The 25544-nt window shown below is 40.0% G+C and overlaps 1 protein-coding gene across 3 annotated transcripts in view; it reads left to right on the forward strand.

Annotated features, from left to right (window-relative positions):
• LOC131984741 (protein unc-13 homolog C) overlaps positions 1-25544 on the forward strand; it is a 114579-nt gene that overhangs the window by 35753 nt on the left and 53282 nt on the right. For all 3 annotated transcript variants that reach the window (XM_059349682.1, XM_059349696.1, XM_059349690.1), the window contains 8 exons: positions 467-608; positions 2957-3126; positions 5962-6077; positions 6603-6766; positions 11439-11595; positions 12070-12138; positions 20338-20427; positions 21458-21586. In XM_059349682.1, coding sequence (XP_059205665.1) covers positions 467-608; positions 2957-3126; positions 5962-6077; positions 6603-6766; positions 11439-11595; positions 12070-12138; positions 20338-20427; positions 21458-21586 — 1037 coding nt within the window. The remainder of the gene's footprint in view (positions 1-466; positions 609-2956; positions 3127-5961; positions 6078-6602; positions 6767-11438; positions 11596-12069; positions 12139-20337; positions 20428-21457; positions 21587-25544) is intronic.

Genomic DNA, 25544 nt, shown 5'->3' on the forward strand with positions numbered 1-25544 from the left:
GTGTGTGTGTGTGTGTGTGTGTGTGTGAGAGAGAGAGTAAGATTCTGAATCTTTGTCTTTGCTCAGCATATATGTTGTAGCAGTGGGCAAACACACAGGGGTGGAATCTACCTGGATGTCGAAAGAGATAAATCATAGAAATGCTTAACACTTCACATAAAAACAAAAAGATGAATAATAGTTGCTGTCATTGAACCAAAGAGCTGCATAGTTACATTTCTGTAGGTAGTGGAGGCAGTAACAAGGTCTTGATTCTTAAGTTAAAACCAAAAAATCAAATGATGCACATGCTCTCTGTTTTTCACTTCCAAGATAATATGCCCCTGGGATTTAATTGAATTAGTTTGTCACTGAGATCAGGACAAGAAGCCTTCCATCTATGAAATTAAAGCTTAAAATGGTCAAATATGTTGCTTGTGGCACTGACATGACTTTTCACTCTTCTCCAACCCTGTCTTGTCTCCAGTCATGAGTGCACAGGGCTTACAGGCCAAGGATAAAACTGGCTCCAGCGACCCTTACGTCACCGTCCAGATTGGCAAGACCAAACGCCGGACAAAGACCATCTTCGGCAACCTCAACCCGGTCTGGGATGAGAAATTCCACTTGTGAGTGCTTTCTATTAATTTGACCTCTATGTGACCACAAAATCTCCTCTAAGATTAAGAATGATCTGTTCAAGGGAATCTTAAGGATTAGTAAATAAGACAATTCTTTTTTTTATTACTGACTCTGACTTAATTTTATGTTTTGCTGCTTTACTTGTATGTAACTCTCATTTAAAGCGACCTCTCCATTGTCCTGACCAGGATTCTGTCTCTTTGTTTCTAACACGAGCTATTCCCCTCAGTCTATATAAGTATATAAGTATGAATTATCACCGCTCAATCTACTGGTTACCTCTCTGTTTCTGCCTCAATTTCTTTTCTTGACACAGTCGATACAAAAATTTGTTCAGTTCAGCTGGTAGGATATTCTGCAAATTTAACAGGAAGTAGATTGGCAATATAATGGATGATTGTTGAGTTTCCAAGAGATCACTTCAAACATTTACATTATCCCCAAATAAGTAGTTTTCAAAATGTGGAAATTGGAGCCTTTGAGAGCCCTGTTCAAGGTTTGCAATGCTTTCCCCAATAAAATCATAAATTGTTATTTTTTAGCCAAGCACCAGAACTTTGAAAATAGGAACCAGGTTGAAAAAAAAGATTTAATTTAAAGCTGTCAAGCTCAACTTAGCTCAACACTTGCAACCCCTAGACCATGGTGCAAGTGTTCAATAGTTCTTGTAGGTATTAGCTGTTGTTCTTCTAAACTTTTAGAATCTTATTTTTGTCTGCATCAAGAAAGTCCAGGTAGTAAGAGCGAAGGTATATTAAAAAAACTTGTAAATGTGTGTGATTGGGTTTCTACAGTCTTAGATAAATTCATCATTTTTTTTTAAATTAGGTTTTCCTGGCCTGGAAACGTTTTGGAAAATCAAGTAAATCCTAAAGGGCTTTAGAAAAGTAACTTAACAAAGCCACTCATCACAACGAGAAGGCCCACTGCATCCCCTACTGGCACTAAACAAAAGAAACAATTGAATGTGTTACAATTTTTTTAGGTGTTCCCTGACAGCCTAATAGCAGCTGTTTTTTTTCTGCCTGTCATTCAATTGCTGCATGAGACGCTTGAGATCAATAGCATACAATAAATACCTAAATACATATTATTGAAAAATCACACCTGTGTCCGGTAGTGTGGGATGCAGTACAACTCACAAACTTTGTGGAAGTAGTTGCAGCTAGCCAGAGAGCTGCATCGCAATGTTTGTCTCAAAAACATACCCTGATCCAGAGGACGGGTCCTTGCTTCTGTATTTCTGTATTAAGATTTGACCAAAAAGCAAAAGTGGGGTGGAGGGGTACTTCTTTTGGAGGTTTCTGTCTGTTTCTATGCCATATTTATGTGAGAATTATTATTATTATTTTTTTTTTAATGTGAAGGTATTTTTAAATGATGGTTATCAGTTCGTATGTACAACTGTGATTATGTGTGTGTGTGTGTGTGTGTGTGTGTGTGTGTGTGTGTGTGTGTCCTATGCCAGTTTCAAACAAGGCTCCATACCTGTAATAAGACTCCAGTGGTGGCTGTAATAAAACTCTTTCCCATTACTACAGGGATGTAGATTAATAGAGCGATGCATTACTGTGTGCTTGGCAACGAGCAAAGTCCCGGACTAGTGGAGCAGCAGCAGCCAGTGCTTCCCCCGGAAAGGGATTAGTTAAAAAAAAATACTGCAGATACTGTTTCTCTGGCTGTCGCACCCAAGATGTCATTAGAACAAAATGTAATCTGTCGGTTTTAATTCCAGAGCCGAACAGTCTGACCCCATCTGAAGCTAAGTGCTTTGGCCACCTCTGTTCTATTTAGCAGAGTCATTATTGTGAAACGTCTGTCAACTGCACTGATGCAAGGGAGACCAGAGAGACGGACATAAAGCTTTGACAAATAAATAATCCTTGCAATGAATGCTATAGAGACGTTCTTGTGAAACATTCTCTGAGGATATTAGCATGCATGGGGAGAGAGTAAAAATACAGAGATGCAGTGTAAAGGTCATGCCATATCTTGGGGTAATTCCTCCTTCCAGGCAGAGAGCCCTTCTCCACATACACATGCTAAGCATACACACTCACTCATACACACCCATGTGTGCACACAAATACACACATTCCCTCATTTGAATCCAGGCAAGAATTATGAATATGTTACTTAGAAAAGGGTCAGGAAGGTGTCTGAACATGTATTTATGTCATTCTGCTCCACTTAGTACCCAAAACTGATGAGCTGCCACTGAATATGTTGTTGCTGTTGTTGTTGTTGTTGTTGTTGTTTTTGTTGTTTTTGTTGTTGTTAATGATGATGTTGTTATGATTGTTTTGACCTGGCATAATTATCTTCCAAATCACAGTGAATGTCACAATGCCACTGACCGCATTAAGGTGCGTGTGTGGGACGAGGATGATGACATCAAATCACGTGTGAAGCAGCATTTTAAACGAGAGTCAGACGATTTCCTGGGCCAGACCATCATCGAGGTTCGCACTCTCAGTGGAGAAATGGATGTTTGGTACAATCTAGGTATGTTATCCATTTGATCTCACAGTCTTTGTGCAACAGCTTCTGATTGAAGTAAAATATTGGTGGCAGTATACCACAGATATGATAGCTTAGTTTGAAATTGCAACAAACAACAAACTTTCTCTCCATTTTGCAAAAAGTTTTATGTTCTCTGAAAGCAAGTAGCCACACAAGAGCTTTGACTACACAATCAGTCTTAGATTGGCCAAAGTATGACATAAAAAAATCATGGTTGCCCTCTATCCTGATCAGATTCAGTTAATATTGAATATCTGCTGATACCAAGTCCTGATCCGAAAACTTCTTTTTCTCCATAATAAAGCTGCACAGTGCTTTAAAGTTATCAAAATCAATCTAATGTTTATGCTTGACAATTGAATAGCTCTGCCTTGCATAAAGAGGAAAAATGCATTAATTCAAGCTGCTCCTTAGTGTTTTTTTTTTTTACTTTTATTTCTTACAAAATAACAAAGCATAAAATAACAAACTCTCTCTTTAATCTTCATGGCCTTGTCGCTGTCTCAAGGGTATTTTTCTCTCCCTTTAAGTGTCCTCCAGTGTTTGTTGTTTCGGTACAGCCTTTGCCTGTTTTTTGTTTTCCTCATTTGTACATCTTTTGCACGGATTAAATAAAAATTCCTTTTATTGGCTTTTTGCTCATGGTGGTTTTGGTGCACTTGCTGTGGTTGCTGGCACTGCTGTCTGTCTTACGTCCAAGCAGGGGCTGGGCTCCCCCCACAGTAACACATCAACCCTCAAAGATGACAGTAACATGCAAGAGTGACTCCCACTAAGCTGAGATACTAAATAACATAAATAAACATCATATTGCTATTATATTTTGCCGTAGTACATTGTGTGTAGTGTTTTGCCGCTGGTGAGGCTGAGCCGCTGCACCTAAACAGACAAGCTCAACAGAGTGGAGGAGAGGAGAGTGGAGCAATGCGCTCAATGCATTGTTGTGCATGAAAGCTTAGTGAGGAAAAACACCAAAACAAAGGATTGGATCCGGCTCAATATAGCTCATATAGCTGAGTCTTTGAAATCGGATCGGAATATCCCCAAAAAAAGAAACTGCATTCAAGATTTCTCAGAGGTGCAACAGTTATGTCTTCGATTTGCTTGTTTTGTCTGACAAAGCCAGGGAATGTTTGCCTTGTATGCCATAATGTTGATCAATTTTTCTGTCAGTTGAGTTCACTAATCATTGCAGACATACTTGACAGTTTCCAATTTAGGTGACATTGATTAGGGTGTCTGTGATTTAATGCACACCCATAGTTATCATTATAATGATTATGACACATTTCACAAGGTTGATATACCATGAACATATATGTACATGCTCATTTAGAGTCTTCGTATCTTACACTACACATTCCTGTTATACTGCAGCCATTAAACAGGATATAATGATAGATGTATGCTCAGATAAGGTGTGGCCCAGTCGAGATCACCATTACCGTCCATGCACCAGGAAGCCACAGAGACCTGTGTTTCAGTTAGGGTACAGATGCTGTTGATGCAGGGCCTGTTACTGTTTCTGCTTTCATACATCATGTTGCATGAGCTTGAATTGTAGCATAATGGGAGCTCCCACTTCTGTTGAAGTATTATGACTGGCGGGTGCTGCCTTTGTTTGCCTCTCGAGCTAAAAGGAAGCAATTTGTGTTAATTTTGACCCCTGACCACTGCTGCTACTCTATGCCTTTTTAAATGTCCACAATGAATGTTTAAACAGGCCTTTGCTGGTGTGGGTGTCCACCCCTCCAGCTGCTCTCCTCTCTAAGCCTCTTCAGTTCCTCTTCAATCTGGGCTTTAGCATTTACAGTGCCAGCCTCTGTCACTTTGTTACGTTATTATTTTTCTCTTGTCTGTCTCTTGACCAACTGACTGTAGGGTAAATTTTCCCTCATTCAATACAGTGGAGATGAGTTGTATGAGAACACAGAGGGGGGCCATTTAGAGTCTGTAATGAACCCCAGCAGCTGTGGAGCCATTAGCTCTCAGACCTGTCAGGATTGTCTATGCATGCATCTTTGTGGCTGTGTGTGTGTTGCTTTAACTGAGCATACATGAAACATAGTGCATATGAACATACTGTACAGTGTGTGTTCATATTTTCATGCACAAAATGCAATTCCCCCAAACCTACAGCCCATCATAGTCTGAGACATTGAGAATGTTTTCTCATACATTTAAGCTGCATGGCTGTGAGCGTGAAAGTGATGTCATGCTATTTTACAGGACATGATGTCATGCCATTAATGTTTCTTGTCATTAATGTTGCGTGTTTCGATGGTGTCATTAATGTTTTTAATCTTTTAGTGTTTTATATCAAACTCTATTATGATGTAGTCAAGGACAGATGTTTTTACTGAGGTGGGCAAATGAATTGCAGATTTATTGAATTGTCCAGCCTTTCATTGATGGAGGTCAATCCTTATGTGCTGAAGTGTTTCTCCGTTTAACTGTATGAAATAAATCTTTAGAAAATAAATGTTCCTTTAGTTCACTAACAGCTATTGTTAGAAAAATGTGAATGCCAAACGAGTGACACAAAGCTGTACAGAGACGGAAGCAGAGATGGACTGTCGCAGGTGGACTTCCAAGTGCATAGAAACCGGACTGTATTATCTCGGATAAAGAAAACAGAGATGCTACTGTATGTTTTGGAATAGTGATTGTGAGGTTTAAAAATAAGCAGAAACATTACTGAATAGAATAGTTTCTGTGATTTTACGTAGGCACATGTTGGCTGACCTTCCCAAGTTGTGAGGACTTACTTCTGAGTGAATTTCCAGGTATTACTAACCTAGCTTAATTGTGTTGCAGACAAAAGGACTGACAAGTCTGCGGTATCTGGTGCCATCAGACTCAAGATCAGCGTGGAGATGAAGGGAGAGGAAAACGTGGTTCCTCCTCACGGCCAGTACACCTGTTTACATGAGGTAACCATCCTTAATGTGATTCAACATGAGGCAAAATTTGTTCTCATCCACCTCCAATCAAATCCTTTGGACAGCTAATTTGATGGAGTGGAAAAGACAGGTACAATAGTAAACATATTATGCGTTGGGATTACATTGGAAAGCTGTATCTATTTGTAGGTACAGTGATTGGTGATTACATTTACCTGTTAACTTTCCTGGCCTCCGTTAGTAGGGCTTGTATCCTTAATTTGTACACACTGCCAAAGCATTTTGTTTATTACCAAACAGATGACTACAAAGTATACGTACTGAGTGATACGGTGCTGATTGTGACCTTCTCTTCTTTATGATTACATCTGAAAGCAAACTAACAGGACTTTTTGGCAATCAATAGTTACAGCATTGTAAAAAAGATATTGCAGGTGCCTCCACCTGTGATAAGATTCTTTGTTTGGAAGGGTACATTGTTCCTTTTATTACCCATTGTGACTCTGTGCTCCATCACTGTGACCTGCTCTGTCTTATCTCTCACGCCTCTCACAGAACCTGTTCCACTACCTGACCGAGGTGAAGAACAGCGGGGTAGTGAAGATCCCGCAGGTGAAAGGGGACGAGGCGTGGAAGGTCTACTTTGACGACGTGTCTCAGGAGATAGTGGATGAGTTCGCCATGAGATACGGAGTGGAGTCCATCTATCAGGCTATGACGTGAGTACCACCCTGATCTATGGCCTTTTCCCTCACCACTCTGTCATTGTCTCATCCGGCAGAGTGGAGGAGAGAAGGAGATGAGAGAAGGAGAGCAGGATGAGAAGAAGAGTAGTAAAGATGTCTCCTCAGCAGAATCAGAGCTTTGGAGGACTATCGAGCTCCTAAGTTTGATTGATTAATTGCTGGTCTCCTGGAAAAACTCCCAACCTGCCTTGGTCACATTGATCATGGACACACATAAACAGTCTCATTTCCCCTCTCTCTGTCTCTCTGATCCTCTGTGACCCTGTCTATCCATAAATGTCTCTCTCTCTGTTTCCCGAGTGCTCTCACATACACACACATGCCAAGACACAACACCTGAAACATTAAGATCACTGAATATTGATCAAGGTCAAGCAATGCCATGTTATATTGTGCAGTGCTAGTAGTTACCACTGCAGAAGTCTGCATTATGCATCCTACCTTACATCTTAAATGTATCTATCTCCCAGTGTACCAGTGACCACCTCAGCTTTTTTGTCTTTACAGCAAACATTGATGTGATCCTGTGCACCTCACCTCAGATGCAGGGATGTAAAGGTTTTTAATGTGGCTCAATGAAATAGATTTGCCCCCATCCAAAAATTCTCTTTCTGGTACATACTGCTTAAACTGTCTTGACTGAAAAGCTTACCAGAGTACGATAGTTAATTTACAAAAGACAAAGAGGTTTTCTGTTGTGACCATGTTGTCATTAAAATAACTTTTTATTTTTTATTTTACAATCTATATTTTCTGCATCTTAGTATGTAGGAATGTACACAAATGCCTATTTAGATCTGCACGGATAATGTTCTCTGAGCAGATATGCACAACATCTGTAATGACCCCCCTTTGGGAAACTAATGAGCTGGCGATTGTCTCAAAAGTGCATTCAAAATGGCCAAGAGCGCTTTTAAGATTTAGAGAGTGATTTCTCGCCTTTAGCATAGACACTTCAACCTTATGTTCATCATCATTCAACCTCCAAATGTAATTGTGACTTTAAATTCCCCTTCTATTCCCATCAGTACAGTCACACTTTTTTAAACTTCATTATTTATTATTTCTTTATCATATAATTAATGTAGGTACATGGTTTATTTATTATGTCTCAAATGTTATTTTGTATATTTTGTGGGCAACTAAAAATTGAATGAAACAGTTTTTGGTAAAAGCTCTTTTCAGAAATCCAAATGCAGATATTTTTGGGAAATAAACAGATACACATAGCGGTTTGGGATTATCTTGTTTTTGTTTGCTTATGACCTTTATAGGCTTCAATGAATTCATTGAGTAATAATGAGTATCTGCATTGTGTTTTCAGTCCGAGCTACTGTTTAAAAATCTCATATCACATCATCAAACTGGACCTTTTTTAAGCTCTATTTCCCTTTCAGAATACACTCGCTGGGGCAGTCCCAGTGGCAGACTATGTAATTAGCCGCTGCCTTCGTAAATCATACTCTAATTACACACAGATTGCGTTGCCAAATTGAATGAAAGGCGCAGCTCACATTTGTCTTTCATGTCCAGAAATCTGGCCACATGCGTCCCCGAGATGAAGCAACACTGAGAAATTGTCTTGCTTTTATGATCTTAATAACATTTTCTGAAAACTGTTACAAATGCAAAGAGGTAAAATACTCTTGCAATGGTGTTTTTAAAGTTCTGTAGCGAAGTGAGACAATTGGTTCCTTGAAAAGGTTTTTGGATAACTAGTTGGTATTCTTTACACCTTTTTCTAGTTTGTAGATTTTTTCAACAAGTCCCCAGGGAGGTTTTATCCCACTCCCTCTCTCTCCCACTTTTCTCATATATCCCACAGCAGCTCCTTTTTCTATCTTCCTCCTGGCCCTGGAGGGCAAGCATGTCATTGGCTTTCTGTTAAGGCCTGTGAAGCTTGATTTAGCTATTTCTTCACCACCCGCCATTAGTAGCCAATGTGTCCACATAAGTAAGGAATGGAACTGCTACAATAACAACACATACATAGTGTTATATAAAAGTGTTGTTGACAGTTGGTTGTTAAAGTGCTGCAAACTAGTAAGGAGTTGCTAGGTGACAGACTGTTATGTCAGTGTGACAGGGTATTGCAGCATATGAGGGATTGTAGGGTTTTTTAAGTGCAGACAAGTGAAGATATAAGTGGCTTTATTACCAGCTTCCTCAGGTTGAAGTAATGCTGCATACCTGAACCTTGTTTAAGCGTGGGGTTTCTCATATCGGCACTTATTATGCTTCATCAGGAATTTATGAAAGGCCCTACCTTTCTGTTTCCCTCATCATAGAACCTTGACTCCCAGTCACTCCCGACATGATGGCTGCATAAATCACAGCAGCTGCAAAGACTCCACTATCCCTCCTGTGCCCCTAAACAACATCCCCCAACATAACCCTCCCTCATGTTCCTTCTTCTTCATCTCACTCTATCACCACTCCCTACATCCCTCACCATCCACCCTTCTGTTTCTCATCATCTTTTTCTCATTTCTCCCATCACATCTAAAACTGTAAAATGATACGAGTAGTGGGTCTCATCCGCTGGTAAAAACCAAGGCAGGGTAACAAGAGGAGAAGAAACGTCTTCCTCTTGAAAATTGGCTCGGGAGATCCAGCTCTAAAAGCACCAGGGGAATTCAGCGGATGCCATCATCGCTCTCTTCGCATCACTCTCTTTGCTCGCCTAACCCCAAGTGCTCCTGGGTAATTTGGAGGCTGAAAGCAAAGTAATTAAATAGGCCTCCCGATGAGAACATGTTTGTGTTTCTATTTGCGAGTGTGTGCGCGTATGCATGCGTGTGCATGGTCTGCACTCAGGAGGGGGAGTAAATCTGTAATCATTACTCCACACAACGCCGTGCCTTTTCTAACACTTTGGCTTTATGAAGCAATGCCTCACTGTGCAGGATACACTTAGTTTCAAAATCTGCGTACTGCATGCTCCAAATCCAGCCCCAATTTATGATATAAGAAGATATTTATGTGTTGATTACACACATTTACCACGTTTTATTATCCAACCACTAATTTTTGTTTACGGTGTCTTAAAATTAAAGTTGAGAGTAATATAAATGTCTCTCTTCCTCTCTTGTATTTTGAAATAAAAATAGGCTAAAGGGAATACAAAACTCAGCAGATTACAGCAAAATCTGTTTTCCATAGATTTCAGAAAGAGCATTAAACAAATGCTATTTATAAAGCTCAGTAAGGTTTAAGCTCTCAGGCATCTTTAGTGTAAAAAGCATCCAGTGCACCCATATGTTTGCTTGCTGTGGGTGATGCTGCTGGCTGATTAACAAGCCATTGCCTTTATTGCTGTACAGTGAGCTGCTTATACACATGTTATGTGTGTCATATGTCACATATATGTCATATATTTTTGTATTATTGTATCTAGAGTAACATGATCCTATGTGTATGGTTAGACAGCAGCCAGGCTCTATGTCCACTATAGGCACCAGTGAATTACTATGTGGGAGGCATACCACATGGCTTGTGAAGCAGCAGTATGAAGTGTTAAAAGGAGCATATGCTCTTCACTCAGGCAGAGATCCCCGCTCAAACCAGGCCTCCCAGGCTTCACCGCTTAATTACTGCTGGGTAGCGCCGTTGCAAATGTGTGTCTCTATGTGTGTGTGTGAAGGGAAAGAGAGCGAAAGATTATTGCAAATCTGAAATGAAATACATGTACCTATCTCATTTAAAGTTCAGGGGGTTTAAAAGATGCTGGAAACAGGAGGGGAAAAAAACAGGATTTATCTAAACAGAAGACATCAAGTTTGCAGAGTGAAATGCCACTGCTTCAGTCCCTCCCATGGGAATGATGACTTGTGTGATCTTAGTGCACTGCATAGTATTGAGATGTAGTTTATGCTGGGTTGACATGTGGATTCACCTCAGTGGAAAACACATACCTCGGCAAGTGCTCATGCTGCGCTCGAGTTCAGCTGTATTTCTTACAGAATGAAACAAACAAGTACGTTTAATGGTTCAGAGTAAAATTTACATTTCTCTCTTCTGTTCCCCTGGATTCGTTTATATCTCAGCCCCCACAGGATCCCTTGATTTAGTATCAAACTTACTAGCTCCATCTATTACTTTACAGCCTTATGTCCCTAATAGTATAGGTAATACAGCTGTGATTTATGATATCATTTGCTATATAGTCACTGAAGACACTTTTTACTACACGATCAGAGCAGTGAACTACTAATGCACTAACTCTTCCACCAGAAGTAATTGTTTGGAACATTAAAAATATTTTCTCGCTCCAGCAGTCAGAAGGTGAAAATAATGAAGAAATACTGTACTGTAATATTTCTCCTCTTTTCTATACTGTGGTTACTGTAAAGTAATGAAAAGAGGCAGGGTGTGGGATATTTTCTGAGCTCAATATTTCAAGACAAATGTTTCTTAACTGTGAACTTTCCTTTACAGTGCTCTTTAACTTTGAGGATTTAGAGGATTACTGAAGAGCATGTCTAGCTCATTTTCTCTGTCTGTAACTGAGTTGTTGGTGAGGTCTTGAACTGTCTCTATGATTGTCTATTGATCTTTGGTGAAGAAATTATCTCTATGGTTTCCAAAAAATGCGACAGCACTGCCCCCTATACCACCCAGAATAATAGCCATTTCTTCTCTGTAGGCACTTCTCCTGTCTGTCTGCCAAATACATGTGTCCCGGTGTGCCAGCAGTGATGAGCAACCTGCTTGCTAATATCAATGCCTACTTCGCCCACACCACCACCACCACCACAACCACTGCCTCCGCTTCTGACAGATTTGCTGCCTCTAACTTTGGGGTAAGTGCACCTATTATTGTCTTTCAGTCTGACATCAGCAGATATTACTGCAGTGATGTAAAGTAATATAGTGCTAAATAAAACTATGGTCTCCAGTTAGACTTATATGAGATCTATTGCTGTCTTATAGTCTGATATTGAAGCCTTGACTTCCCACTTTTTGTCATCATTCTCATTTAGAGTAATTTGTCTAAAGCAAGTTGCGCACTTGAAATCAACAAAATCTCAGAGGTTGCCAGTGCTTTCCGATTGAACTTTTAATAAGCTAATGTTGTAAGGCATCAAATAATATTTCCAGGCAGCAAGCCGAGTCTGGCATTATAGCTAAACCCCTAAATTTTGTTCCGGGAAGTAAAAATGAATCACTGCAGGCATAGCAATGCTACTGACCACGCAGTGTTGTAAATTTTTTGACACAATGCTTTGGGTGTGGTGACACTCTGAATTGAATTGTGGAATTTTTCATCTTGACAGAGGGAGAAATTTGTCAAATTACTGGATCAGCTGCATAACTCACTGAGGATCGACCTCTCGAAATATCGGGTATGTATGGACTTCTGCATGCAGTGTGTTTGTTCACTGAAATCATGTTTGTGGCTGTTGTCATTTGGCAAGAAGCATCGTCTTTAGTGTCATATGTAGATGAACTATGTTTACATTGGACATTGTGTCTGAGAAAGAGCATTTGTCTTTTTTATGTAAACATCCAACTTTCCATTTAGTTTTGTCTGTTTGTTTACATCCTTTAAAAGTCCCGTACTGTGAAAAGTGATATTTCCATGTAATTTTTGATTATATATCAGGGCTAGGTGCTATATCAATACTGTGAAAGTATCAAATCTCTCACTCCATTTAGAAATACACTCAGCCTATGTTCAGAAACTGTGCCCTTAAACAAGCCTTCAGGACTTCTGTAAGGTATACAATACATTTCAAGTATAAGCCTGAAAATGAGCATAATATGTCCCCTTTAAGGCTGACTGTACTTTTGAGAGAAATGTTGCCATTTAAGGTGCCTGCCACCTGGTTGATTTGATAGGCTTCAAGGTTGATTCAACTCTGTTTACAGTACACTGTGTGCTTACTATATCTGGCTTGGAGCAGCAATCCATCTACGCTTTGTTGTTAATGCCAAATGTGTGTCTTTCGCCCTCTAAACGTGATTATTGACTGAATTTTCTTCTTTCTTGGATAAAGTGAGTGTATTTCTGCAAGCTTGCCTTATTTGAATTTGAGATAATGTAGTCATACCACATTAATGCCCGGTGTTGAGGTGACCTACTAAATATCTATATTAAGGCGAGGTAAATGTCATTGTAGATGTGATGCTGTCGTATCAAGAATGACATTTTATAATGTCACATGTGCCACACTCATGGTCCCATAGTATTAACAACATATAGTATCTGGCTTTGGAAGACTTTACTGTTTAGGCTGCAGGAAGATATGTGCAAAGTGTGATATTAAAAAAGCAGAAATTGCAGATAGAACCACATAAAGACAGATGGATCTCATGTCATACACTGTCATTCTACAAAAACAAAAATGACTGAATCAGATTTAATTATAGGAATGATAAATGAAAGTGCTTTTGCAGTTTTCAGCATACTGTAGTCTGCGGTGTAGCCTGGCACATAAATATTGATAATCAGCCTACGGTGTCAGGGGGTCCATCGGCAGCTCAAGAAGTAGTGGTCCTTATGGTCCAGTAAATAAACCCTGTCGTGAGTGTCCAGCACTCTGTCTGCCATAGTGCTTCATGGATTTAAGATATTGGACACCTTGTAAACATCTGTAAAGTAGACTACGTGCTCACACATTTCTATATGTTGGCTAAAGAATCTACAGATTGATTTGATGTTTTCTATTACTAATATAAATACAATTTTTATACAAGCTACTTCTCATAGTATGCATTACAATAATAATTGCAGTCGTGTTTTCCTCCTGCTCTGTTGTATTATTTACCTTCAGAGACAGATTTTTGTGGTTAAGCTGCAGTATCCAAAGCTAGATCATTAACTTCTTGCTACTTAACCATGCATACTGCAGCAAAAACCAAGGTAGTGCACAGAGGGGGGTGGAGAGAGGGAGGAACAGTTAAACTCTATAAGCTCCTGCTGCAATGAGCCAAGGAGGCCTGCAGGAATAGCCAGAAGCTTTGTATCAATAATACATATTCATAAGGGTCAGTTATAAGACCACTTAAAAAAAAGAAGGTAAATGACATTATATATTAATGGTTACCTGTACAGGCTACTTTCACTTTATAAAACACCCCTGCAACAAACCTTATCGATGTGAGTAATATTGTCAGACGTTTGGACTGCATTAAATATACAGTGCAGTCATTTTTTAAGTTTTACTGGCTGTGTTGAATTGGACCGCATTGAAGTAAAATGTGTCTGTTAATATTTGTTCCACCCCAATACACGCATACATGCTGGGGAAATACAATTTTGCTGTAAACAGGTTCAGTAATGTGTCATCCCCCACTGAGTCTGTCACATTGTTGGCCTTTTTGTTGTGTGATAGAGGTTCATTCTTCATGGTGATCTGTTCGTTGAGTGTCACTAAATGATGAGCATCAGGCGCCGTCTGTTTGAAAGCTCCGCTGCACCGCTGAATACAGAGAATTTTCTGCTTGACCTGTTACAGCCATATGTATGGCCGTATGTCTTTGATGTAAACTGTTGACATCGTTCGATGCTTCTGAAAGCTACATGTTGTCCACGAAGCATGACATGTGGTGTTGTTCTTGTTGTCTGTTTAGTGGTAGATCTACTGCACCTGCTTATTTGTGAAATATACAAAATTATATTTTGTATAAAATTACATGCAGTTAGATAACATTTGATTTAGATGAAACATGCCCAAAAATAGTAAACTGAAGAAACTGGAACCTGGCAATCAGAATTCATCTCTCGCAGGCCACTAAAGGTGCCTCTGTATTCTACTCAGGCAGATTGAATTCTTGACATATATGACATAATCTTCCAGAGCAATCCCAGGAGAGCTAAACCTGTTAGAAACCACCAGACATCCACACACGCACAAACCTACATCCCTCACACACACACACACACACACAAACTCCCCCAAATGTGCAGGCATCCACACTGCTGTTTCAGCAGCCGCACACACTTATTCACACTTCTCCCCAGCTGGTGGCTTCACACAGCGAACTGTAGCTGAAATATGACCCTCTCACCTTTAATATGACACAAAAGGCAATATGTCACTGGGTGGGTTATTGCAACGGCTCGCTGCGTGAGCCACATGTGATTACAGAGACACACCCAGATATCGCTGGATCCTGCTGTTGGCCTACGAAATAAAGAAAAGAGAGGGACAGCAAGTAGATATCATGAAAGAGAGAGAAAGAGAGAGGACTTGAGGGAGACAGAGAATGAAGTTGCAAATAACGAGGGAGGGATAAAGAGGATTTGGAAGAAAGACTTGGATGAAATAAGCAGAGAGTGTGAGTTGGAGGAGATGGGATTTGGACAGAGAGATAGAGAGAGGGTTGGAGGGAAAGAGAGATGGATTTGGAAAGAGAGGATAAGAGAAAAAGATGGAGAATGAAAGGAAGCATGGTGGGTGGGCAACAGATACGGAGAGAGAGGGTTAAGTGAAGGAGAGATGGCCTCTTTTATTTTCAGATGGCCTGGCTGTCCGGCGATGACACGTTCACTGAGAGCAGTCACAGAATATCACATTGGCTTCACCTGCCAGCACTGCCCTGCTGCTCTCTTGTCAAGCCTGCCACAGACCAGTGATTCACACTCACACACACACCCACACACACACACACACACACACACACACACACACACACACACAGAGTTCATACTCTCCCTTTCATTCTCTCCCTTTCTAAAGCCGTCCCACAGAGCCGGCCTGCCACTATTGAACAGTAATAAGATTCAGATCTGGCTACCATGCCGTTCACCGTATGGATTTCCCTATAATGACATTTTGAGGGAGATTGGGTTTGCTTTTGTAAAACAGGGGGCTTAAATCAGCAGAGTGGGAGCCAGGGTGCTGCTGCCACTCTACATTTTGCTACATATGCGTTTCTTCCCTTTAGACTTTATTCCAACAGCCCTGATACACAGTGACACCTTGTATAGCTGGTCTGTCCCAGCTGGGATTTGCAGGTTTCTCTGGGTCGGACATAAAATCTGAGTATTCAGAGCACGCTGCGAGGGATTTGCGCTGTTGGCTTAGTTTGGACAGTTTGATATAAAGTGATGTTTGTTCAGTAAGCACCCCAGGGAATTGTGAGCTATTCTCTTAAAATGGAACTCTGTGCAGTGTTACAGTAGAGGAAAGGTTACTTAATGCAAACACCTGCTCTGTTGCTTTGGTGCAGTGGTTCCTGCAGCCTTCTCCATAAAAAAGAACATAAAATAGCCGTTCCATGCTGTACCTGTAGCTCTCAACAGCAGGATTGTGTCATATCCAGCAACACTTAGCTGTTAATTGAACAAAAATATACTACTGGGACAATATCCACAGGGTTTCTCTATAGCAAAATGTCCTTATGCATATCACATTCGGCTTTAGAAGCATGCAGCCTACATCATCCTCACATGGCAGACAAATATCATATTCTACTTTCTGCAGGAAGAAAATATTTACAGAGAACAAAGCTGCATCTGCATAGTTTCAAGCATTTAGAATAATCTTGTTCTTTGCAGAGCAAAACCTGCATAATCCAGAGCTAACCCTTTGAAATTTATGACAGACAATGTAAAAAGCCAAGTGTAAGAGACAAGCTGGTATCACCTTTCACAGAGTGCAGAAGATAAGCCTCTGTGCCAACTCTGATGGGGGGAAGGAATATAAAAGTTATTGAAAGGGCAGAACTCAAATGTATGAAGTTCTACTCCGAAACTAGCTACTTTTCTGTTCTGAGTTCTTTTCACATTTAACATGATGTTAAATCAGTCAGTTAAAACAGTCAAGGTAGTTAAATCAACTAGAGTTTAGCTGAAGAGATGCCCCTTTTAAAAAAAATGAATACCCATAACTATACTATTTATACCCAACTTATTTATACCCAAGCTTTAATAAACACTTGAATCCACACATATTGACCAACCTGAGTGCAGGATGACCAGTGCACCGTCCCAGTGGCAGTTTGAGGTCCAGTGCCCAGCAGCGCATGACTTCTTTTGATCTCTTTTTCCACATGATTACTTGCACTCGCTCCACTTGTTGCCCGGTGTTTGACCAGCAACCTTTTTTTAGCCATTAAGCTGCCTCTATAAAAACATTTTACGAAACAATAAATGAAACAATTACGAAGCAGTCACTGCTTTTATTTTATTTTGTATTATTATTATTATTTTTTTTTATTTTATTTGGAGTTTTGCACTCAGTGTAGGCACTGGCCCAACATAATATTCAATGTACACTAGAACAAAGACAAAGAACTAAAAGCTCATCAGCATCACTCACTCCTCGTCCCATCTCATAATGGACTTTCTGTCATCTTTGGAAGGCAGTGCTGATGTTGTCTCTACTTTTGGCTCAGAGATGGATGCTCTGCTTTTTTAGTTCGCTTGCCTGCTTCTGGGCAATAAATCAGTTTCTTTGTCCTTTATGTTTCCGCTGATGAAGTTGGAGTTTCTCATTTCCGGTCTTTGTGTATTCAGACATAGCATCTTCTAGAGGTAGACAAACTTATTTACACCACTGTCACTGCTTTAAGACACAAGAAAAACAGTAAAGCAGTGTTTCTGCAGAGAAAAAGATCTATGTTAAACATCAGTAATTGACAAGTTAAGCACTAGATTGTTACTGACAGTGAGAAGCTGTGTTAAAAAAATTATCTCAAATTTTCGTGCTTTGTAAGGAAGGCTTTACCGGTTCACCAGTTCATGCTGTTTTAAAGCTATTTAAACATCCTAAACATGGTTAGCTGCCAGAAGCTTTGATTGTAATCTAGATAATTCCTATTCAGTTGCTCCTGTAGTCAATGATGAATGCATTTGGTGCACCCCTGCCATCTGCATTCAAAACAGGATGTCAAATATCAAATTAGATTGGTAGCTGAGATCACAACATTTTGTATGTAGACATTTGGTTCTTGTGAGGAACCCACCTACCTCCTTAGCAGCGCACATAATGAGTGTCAATGAGCACTTGACTTTGCTTGACTTCAATCACCATAATTACACAGCTAGATTACCTTTTGATGCCAGAATCCAGTAATTAACTGATTTAAAATTCTGCGCTGTGAAGCTTTTTCCCCATTTAAATGTATATAATATTTTATTATTTAGTATTAATATATGGATTTATTATGTTAGCAATTTTTCTCATTGTAAAACCAAGTTCAATGGATCAGACTTCCACTATCACTGAAAAGGCAGAATGGCAGTGGTGAGAATGGCATTTCTTTTCCTCTGCAATTTCAACTCTTTCATGGGTGATTTTCCGCTCCTAGATAAAGGTGTTAATGCCTCTATTTGAAAAGCAAGAAAGCACAGATTAGTTTGACATTACTTGAGAAATGCAGGGGTCTTAGTGGATTACCTATCTATATTTTTCAGAATTACTTTTTTGCAACAACGTCACATCGCAGTCTTAATTGGTTTCACTATAAAAGTTGCCATTCTGACACCCAAAGTAAACAGATAAAAGACATTTTTAACAGGTGTCGTAACTGTTCCAGCACACTGAGTTCAGGACGTGTGCTGATAGCAGCATTCAAGGTTGCAGTGGAAGCTACAGAATCCCAGTTTGAAAGGAACTGATGGTTTCACTTGTGTCTGAAGGCTACATGTATGTGCAGTTATTGTGAGAGAAATGTCAGTGTCAGCAGCGAGAGAAAAGGGTGGTGACTGATGGCACTCGTGGGCTCCATTCTTTGAATGAGACTGGTGGCTGTGCAGCAGCTGCAAGAAAATTCTTTTCTCTTCTTGTAATTGAAGGATTTATATTAAAAGCGGCCTGCTGGGGACCAGATGAGACAGGATACTCCAGCTTCTTAAATCACATCTTAAAATTTCATCTGAATGCAATCTTTCAGCTAGAAACAAATGAAATGCTCAAACAACCGTTCATATAAAAGGCAGTGATGCAAGCTGAATTTAGTGTGAGGCAAAAAAAAGAAAATACTCCCAACTGATTTCCTTTTCTTCTTCTTTTTCCCCAATCATCCCGCCAAATGGTCCACATTCGCTTGTGCAGAATGTGTGTCAGGCTTGTTTCCTGGAGGCTGTTTATCTTTATTAGGGACTACACTTTCACCTCTAAACTACACTGCTCTACACTACTCCTATTAATCATGAGAATAATACTGTAAGTGGACAGCTGACTGTCTGTAAATCTCCAAACAGATTCTGCATACGACTGCAGAAGGCACAAGGCAATATTTTGGTATGAAAAATGTTCTGGTTTCCTTTAGTTAGTAGTTAGAGAAGTATTGACCAATGACTTTGGAGCAGGCTCAATGAGACTCACATCAGTTGTCTCCTTAATTATGCATAACTTCAAGTCTTAATATCATTTTAAAAAGTGTGTTCTATAAAAATCCACCCCCTCACAGTTATCCCTCACAGGGAAATTGGCTGTAGAGACCAAAGCTGCTTTTTGTACCATGGTGTAAACATGATTATTTCTGCTGTGAAGATGGGCAATTTAACATGGGGATCGATGGGGATTAATTCAAGTGGCCATTCAAGGAAGTGTACTTTTTGGCACATGGGCTAATGGCTTCATTTTTCATTTTTCACCTGATATGGAGATCAAAAGAAGCTTATTAACCAAAATGCAATCTCAGAACCCATCATCAATAATCTGAGGATGATTAAGCTTTTTATTGGCATTGCTACCTTTTTCCCAACTGGCTAATTGTAAAAACAATCTGTTCATGAGGTTGTCTCTCAAGTTTTGCCTCGGACATCCGTTATCTGTTTCCCGGATATCTACTGGCCTCTGGAACGCTAGTAATATCAGCCCTTACTCTCAGAGGCTAAGTCACTGTCAGACCGACACCCACTGGGTTCCAAAATGTATAAAGCATGAACAGGCCATCCACCACCCCCTCCACCCCCCCTTTATTTGTTCTTTTTGAGACCACTGTCGAAGAGTTAGTTGAACAATTTTTCTTCAAAACTCCATTGTTCCTTTTGAATTTTTGTTACTTCTTTGAAAATTGTTCATCTTAAATCATTCATCAACCCAATGGAAACCTCTATGCTGCTCACGTCCAAAAGTTGTCGGGCTAGTTTTGCTTCTGCTGATTGGCCTTGATCTCAGATAGACCTCTCCTGTGTTTCTGCTGTCAAGCCTACAGGATGCTGTGAAGAGTTGGCTCTATTTCCTGAATCTCCACTGTGCATTTATTGACAAGTTAGAGGAGGAGAAGAAAACGAGCAAAATTTTATTAGAGCACCAAGAGAGTAGGTGAAGTAGGATAATGTATGGGCCAGTGATGCCTTTCCTCAGTGCTGTCAGGGCTTTATATGCTCCCCGTCACGGTGCTCTGCACTGCCTGATGACTTCATGGCCCGGAAATAGAGGTTTTCATCAGCAGAGACCTCCCTTGTCCGCTAAACGATTAGACAGACAGTCATTTCGGTATGATTGCTGGGCGTTGCTCTGTAATCAATTTCAATGTTTCGGGCTAAGCAATATGATGTCGTGGGTGGGAGGTGTGACGTTAAAAGGCTGCTTTCAACAAGATGTCTCCTCATGTTATTTTCCTCTCTCTTTCTCTTACGCCAGGATAATTTCCCTGCAGGAAACCCAGAGCGTCTCCAAGATCTGAAGTCTACTGTTGATCTGTTGACCAGCATCACCTTCTTCAGGATGAAGGTAGTTTATTTGTATGTGCATGGGGAAATGGCTTGTAGGGTGGGGAGGATCATTTTGAAGGGCAATGGGGGGGCACATGGCACTTGATTTAAGAGAAATTGAAAGAAACATAAACACTGTAATAAATGATGATGGAGCTCAACCCTAACTACCCTTTGTTCATGCCATTTACAATCTTTTATCACAGAAGTGCCTTGCTCCTGACTGAGTGACACCTTCAATACTGGTCATGGCTGTGAAATATCACAACATTCAGCCATAAACATACAGCAACATTGATTTTAGGCACGTTTCATTTAGGTGAAATCGAACTCATAATTCTTGGAAACCTGTCCCTCTCAACACCATTGACGAATCCAGATGATTTAATGTTTCACAATGTTCTGACTGCAGGCTGATGCAATGGGGTCATGTCTGTGCAACGTGTGTTGACCTGCACACCACAGTGAGCATCTATAGTATTTTCAAAGTGCTTCCAGCTCACTCCCTCCCCCCTACCCCGACTTGTTCTGCTATATGAAGAGCTCGGCTCCATTCAGCTCTCTTTTGGCGGGGATGGGGGTGTAGTGCTGGTGCACTGAGGCATAGCTAAGATGGCAGCTATGAGCAAAGGAATGAAATCTGTCACTTTAGGTTACCAGTGCTTTCACTCTGTGCCATGCCCGTACTGAGCTTTACTGTGTATACGCACAGCTGCTCACACTAAGGAGCTACACTGTTACTCCACCGTATACTGCACACACACCTAAATGCCAGTCTGGCCACATGTCAATTATGATATACATAATGGATGCAAAAAGGCTGCCTTTTTTCCACAAGGAAGTGATATCTTGGGATTAATATTTCATGTATTTTGAATATGATATCTTTATTACTCTGATGGATAGTACATAGAAATTCATTTTAATGAAGCAACTGTCATTGATTTGGGTTGGATGATTGCATGTAGTGTGAGTCGCTATGAGAACGAGAAGTACACCTTACCCTCAAAACATAAATATTAATCACGTGTGTGTTTGTGTGTATGCAGGTACAAGAGCTCCAGAGTCCGCCACGAGCCAGTATGGTGGTGAAGGACTGCGTGAAGGCGTGCCTGGACTCTACATACAAATACATTTTTGATAACTGTCATGAACTGTACAACCAACTCCTTGACCAGGTAAACCTCTTCCACATCCTTTTGACTATCACTTTTAATCAACCTTTTCAGCTCATCAAAGCCCGGCCTCTACTGTTGAACAGGTATCAATATAGCTGTATTAGGTTCAGGTAAAAGAGAATAACTGTCGAATCTCTTCAACTCTAATGAGATCTCACTTGGATTTAGTTCTCATGTATCTTGAGACATGGAAAACGTCTAGTTAAATCAATTTCTCTTAAATGCTGGTTGAGCAATAAGAATTCTTATACTATAGTTGTGCGTCTTCATGTCAAACAGACAGAAAGTGGATAAATTGTCAGGTTATAAAGTTGATTGATGGTGTTAGAGTCTAATCAAAAGGGGCTTCATTTCTAACTGTTGCACATGCACAAAAAAGTTTAAAAATGTGCATACACAACTTTCGAAGCGTAAGTTGGGAATTTTGAAAATAAGAAAACTTTGAGCCATGCATATGCACAATAAGGAGATAGGGGAAATTGTAGATGGTGAATTGAAGCCATATTTTAAAAATTAAATGTCAAAGGACTCATTCTGTGTATGATGATGCCTCTTACACTTTTAATTTCACTTCATGTCACATTTATTATAGATTCACTTTATATTTAACATTCACTAGTGTTATTCATGCTTGTGCTTGTAATTTAAAAAAAGCAATAAGCTTAATATTTCATCAGCATTGTTTCACCATCACATGCTGCATATCCAGAGCGCAAAGGAGAGGACTGTATGTAGCCTGTGTGCTACTGACACTCTTGGTCAGTGCAGCTCAGCTGTTTGGATGCTGGATCATGTGGCAGTTGACAGGATTCAGGAAAATCTTTCCCCCGACATTAAGCATGAATACATTCTTTTTTACTAAATTATTTTTACCTCAACGGCGTAGAGCAAGTTAAGAAGGTCTTTTCATCGATTACAGAAGTTGTAGCATTGAATATAACTGAGCTGGTTGGCTCACATAGCACGCTGAAGACACTGTGATGGATCCAGTCAGCTCCCCTGGCACATCTTCAACCCATGCACATATGGATTGTGTCTGGAAATAAAGCCAGCAACAGCTCCTACACAATTCTTACACTCTGTGTCCTCATTATGAGTCCTAATCATAATGCAGACCAAGTTCACAAAAACAATACTTAAATAAATAAATACATTGTGTCCCCTTATCAAACTTCTGTTCAGCAATCAGTCTGATTGCTGTAAACAACAATATAATACAGATACGGCTGTAACACTTTTAGTCACCATAAAGAGCTGTTGATCAGCAAACTGATTTCTGAGCATTAACATTCTTGCTTTGCATTGACTATTAATAATTGAATGTGGGCTTATAAAGGGTGGATTATGAGCATAGACTGTACATAAATAATGGACGTAGTCACGGTGACTGCCCGTTTGAAGCTTTGAGTTCAGCGATACGTCCCTCGACATCTTTGTCCCAACAAAATGTTCAAATACACTTTCATGAATTGAAAAAACAGCATACAAGTTTGCGGCTATTAAAATGTACACAGTGCCCTGGAAACGTTTCAATCAAATGTAGGTAGCCACGCCCAAATCATGCCCTGATTTACAATCTATTTTCTTCTAAATGGGACCATTATTTAAAGGACAACATCATATAGTCTTAAAGAAGATTTAAAACTAGCGATTTAGCTCAGTCCTGGAGGTTACCGCCTGGTTATGGGCCACCCGTTTATGAGGCTGATCCACGTCTGGACAATTACAAGTTGGTTTAGGATTCATGAAATGGAAATTGCACACTGGCCCTTATTGCATCCTCTCAACTTTGGAATCAGCCTTTTTGGCTGCACTTACTTTGTGTTGTAACTCAGCAGTCAGACCGTTGACCCAATCACCTTCTCCTGAGCCGCCTTCCCAAACACACCAGCAATCAGATAGTCATTGTATTTTTTTTCCTCAAGAAGAAGAACAAGGGGGTAAACTCACTCTGAGAGGTTTGCCTTTTACATCTGGTTTCTTGTCTTGAAGATTGATGTGTTTTGCTTGTTGGTCGAAATCCTGTCCCGGTGCTTATCACTTATCCTGGGACACTTTTACCTTAACAAACATTGGCTCTTCTGCAGCTGAAGTAATATTCGCTCATCTTGAAGTAAGCTGAGTACTAATTCAAACTACAATTGTAAAAATGTTGTTGCGTTCCCCACTTTAGTATGGAATTCGTGCACCAGCTGTTCAGCTTTAGTGTTCTTTTGTTTCTTTCATTATTATTGTTATTGTTATGGCTTCCCCATAACCCAGCCAACTACTGGCTCATCCAATGCACTTAACAAGATATTACTTAAAAAAAAAAAAAATTCTAAAATGAGATTTTTATGCCTAGTACACACAGCTTAAGGGCAAGCAAAGTCATAAAATCTAGACATGCTGTTTATTGTTGTTTTAAAAGTCCATTGGTAATATTTTCTGCATTTCCGGATCTAATTAGATGAGTAAGCTCATTGTGAGTAAGAGCTACTAAACTTCAATGAAAGCGGCTGACAGCATTCCTGCTCTGCTAATTTATGTCGTCACATTTAATCTACAAACTAGCAGCTGGTAATTGGCTAGGCAGACTAGATAACTGATACTTTATAGTCTTAATAAACATATTACCTGCATCACTGCAAAACGTGAGCTGTTTAGCTTGGTGATGTAGCTCACTTATGTCAGAGAATGCCTGAAAAATCCACCTTTAATACTAGTCCTTTAAAAGTCATTAATATTGAATCATTAATATTATTACTTCAGGGTCACTCCTAATTCATTTGTCAGAACCTCAAGGTAAAACACTCATTCTTAAATTTTCTGCCAGGTGCTGACACTCACATTGTGCCTTTATCATGTTTCACCTTCAGTCTGTCATAAAGCTGACATCACACCTCCCCCTTTCACCTTTAGTGTGCTTTGTGTAGTTGTGTGACAATATAAATTCAATCCAGTATGTAGCATAATCAATAAGCTCTATGTCATGACTGACATTTACAAGACAATAAGAATGTAAACCATGTCCATTGCAAACTTTGCATGAAGGACTTCAATCTTCTAAGAAAGAGAGGAGCCTCTAGTGAAAAGCCATATAGAAGCAGCCAAGCATCAGGCAGCACTTAGCCAATTCAAATCACTGTCTCATCTGTTTAAGGCACTTTTGGCTCTCAAGTGTTCTGATGTATAATGTATGAGCACAAAAACTAACTTTCAACGTGGGCAATATAAATAAACTGGCAGCAAGACCCAAAATACTCCCAAATAGGGACAGAGGCGTTTTACGGTTTTAATAGTCCTGTAAGTCGCCATCTTTTCGCCTGTTTGCAGAGACTGACCCCCAGTGGCACATATCACCTAAATTCAGCATCTTTCTATCAGTTAAAAAGAGCAGTGTGTGAGCCATTGACAGCATTGAAAATTATACTATTAGGATTCTAAATACCATGTTACACGGGAATACCATCATACAGCCCAAGCCTAGCTGCCACACTGCGTCCTCATGTAAGAATGTATCACTGCCACAAGCAGCTGGAGGCTTGAGTTCTCATATTAATTACTCACAAACTCAGTTAATTACATTTTCAAGAAACACAACGTCATCCAGTCCTTAGTTATGGTTTCCTCCTAAGATTTCAATTGGCGAGTTTACTTGCTTTGGCATCGCCTGAGTAAATAATCCAGCAACAGGCAGTTCCGCATGATTATTTTACGGTTTGCTTCCCAAGGAGAATGGCCTCCACACCTCAGAAGATAATGTCTTTTAAGATAATGGGTGCAATCCGCTCAAAAGTTGAATAATAAGCTTCCTTTGTTTAAACAGCCTGAGGGGTTGTAAGCAATTACCAAACCGGGGAGATAGACACTTTCGCTAATTACATCTTCGTCCACCACAGTTTCACAATTGACAGCCTCTCCATCAATGTTTCCTCCACAGCACGAGAAAAGGACATCAGCTTCACCCCAAAGCAAA

The sequence above is a fragment of the Centropristis striata genome, chromosome 2 (genome assembly GCF_030273125.1).
Source record: "Centropristis striata isolate RG_2023a ecotype Rhode Island chromosome 2, C.striata_1.0, whole genome shotgun sequence".
Taxonomy (NCBI): domain Eukaryota; kingdom Metazoa; phylum Chordata; class Actinopteri; order Perciformes; family Serranidae; genus Centropristis; species Centropristis striata.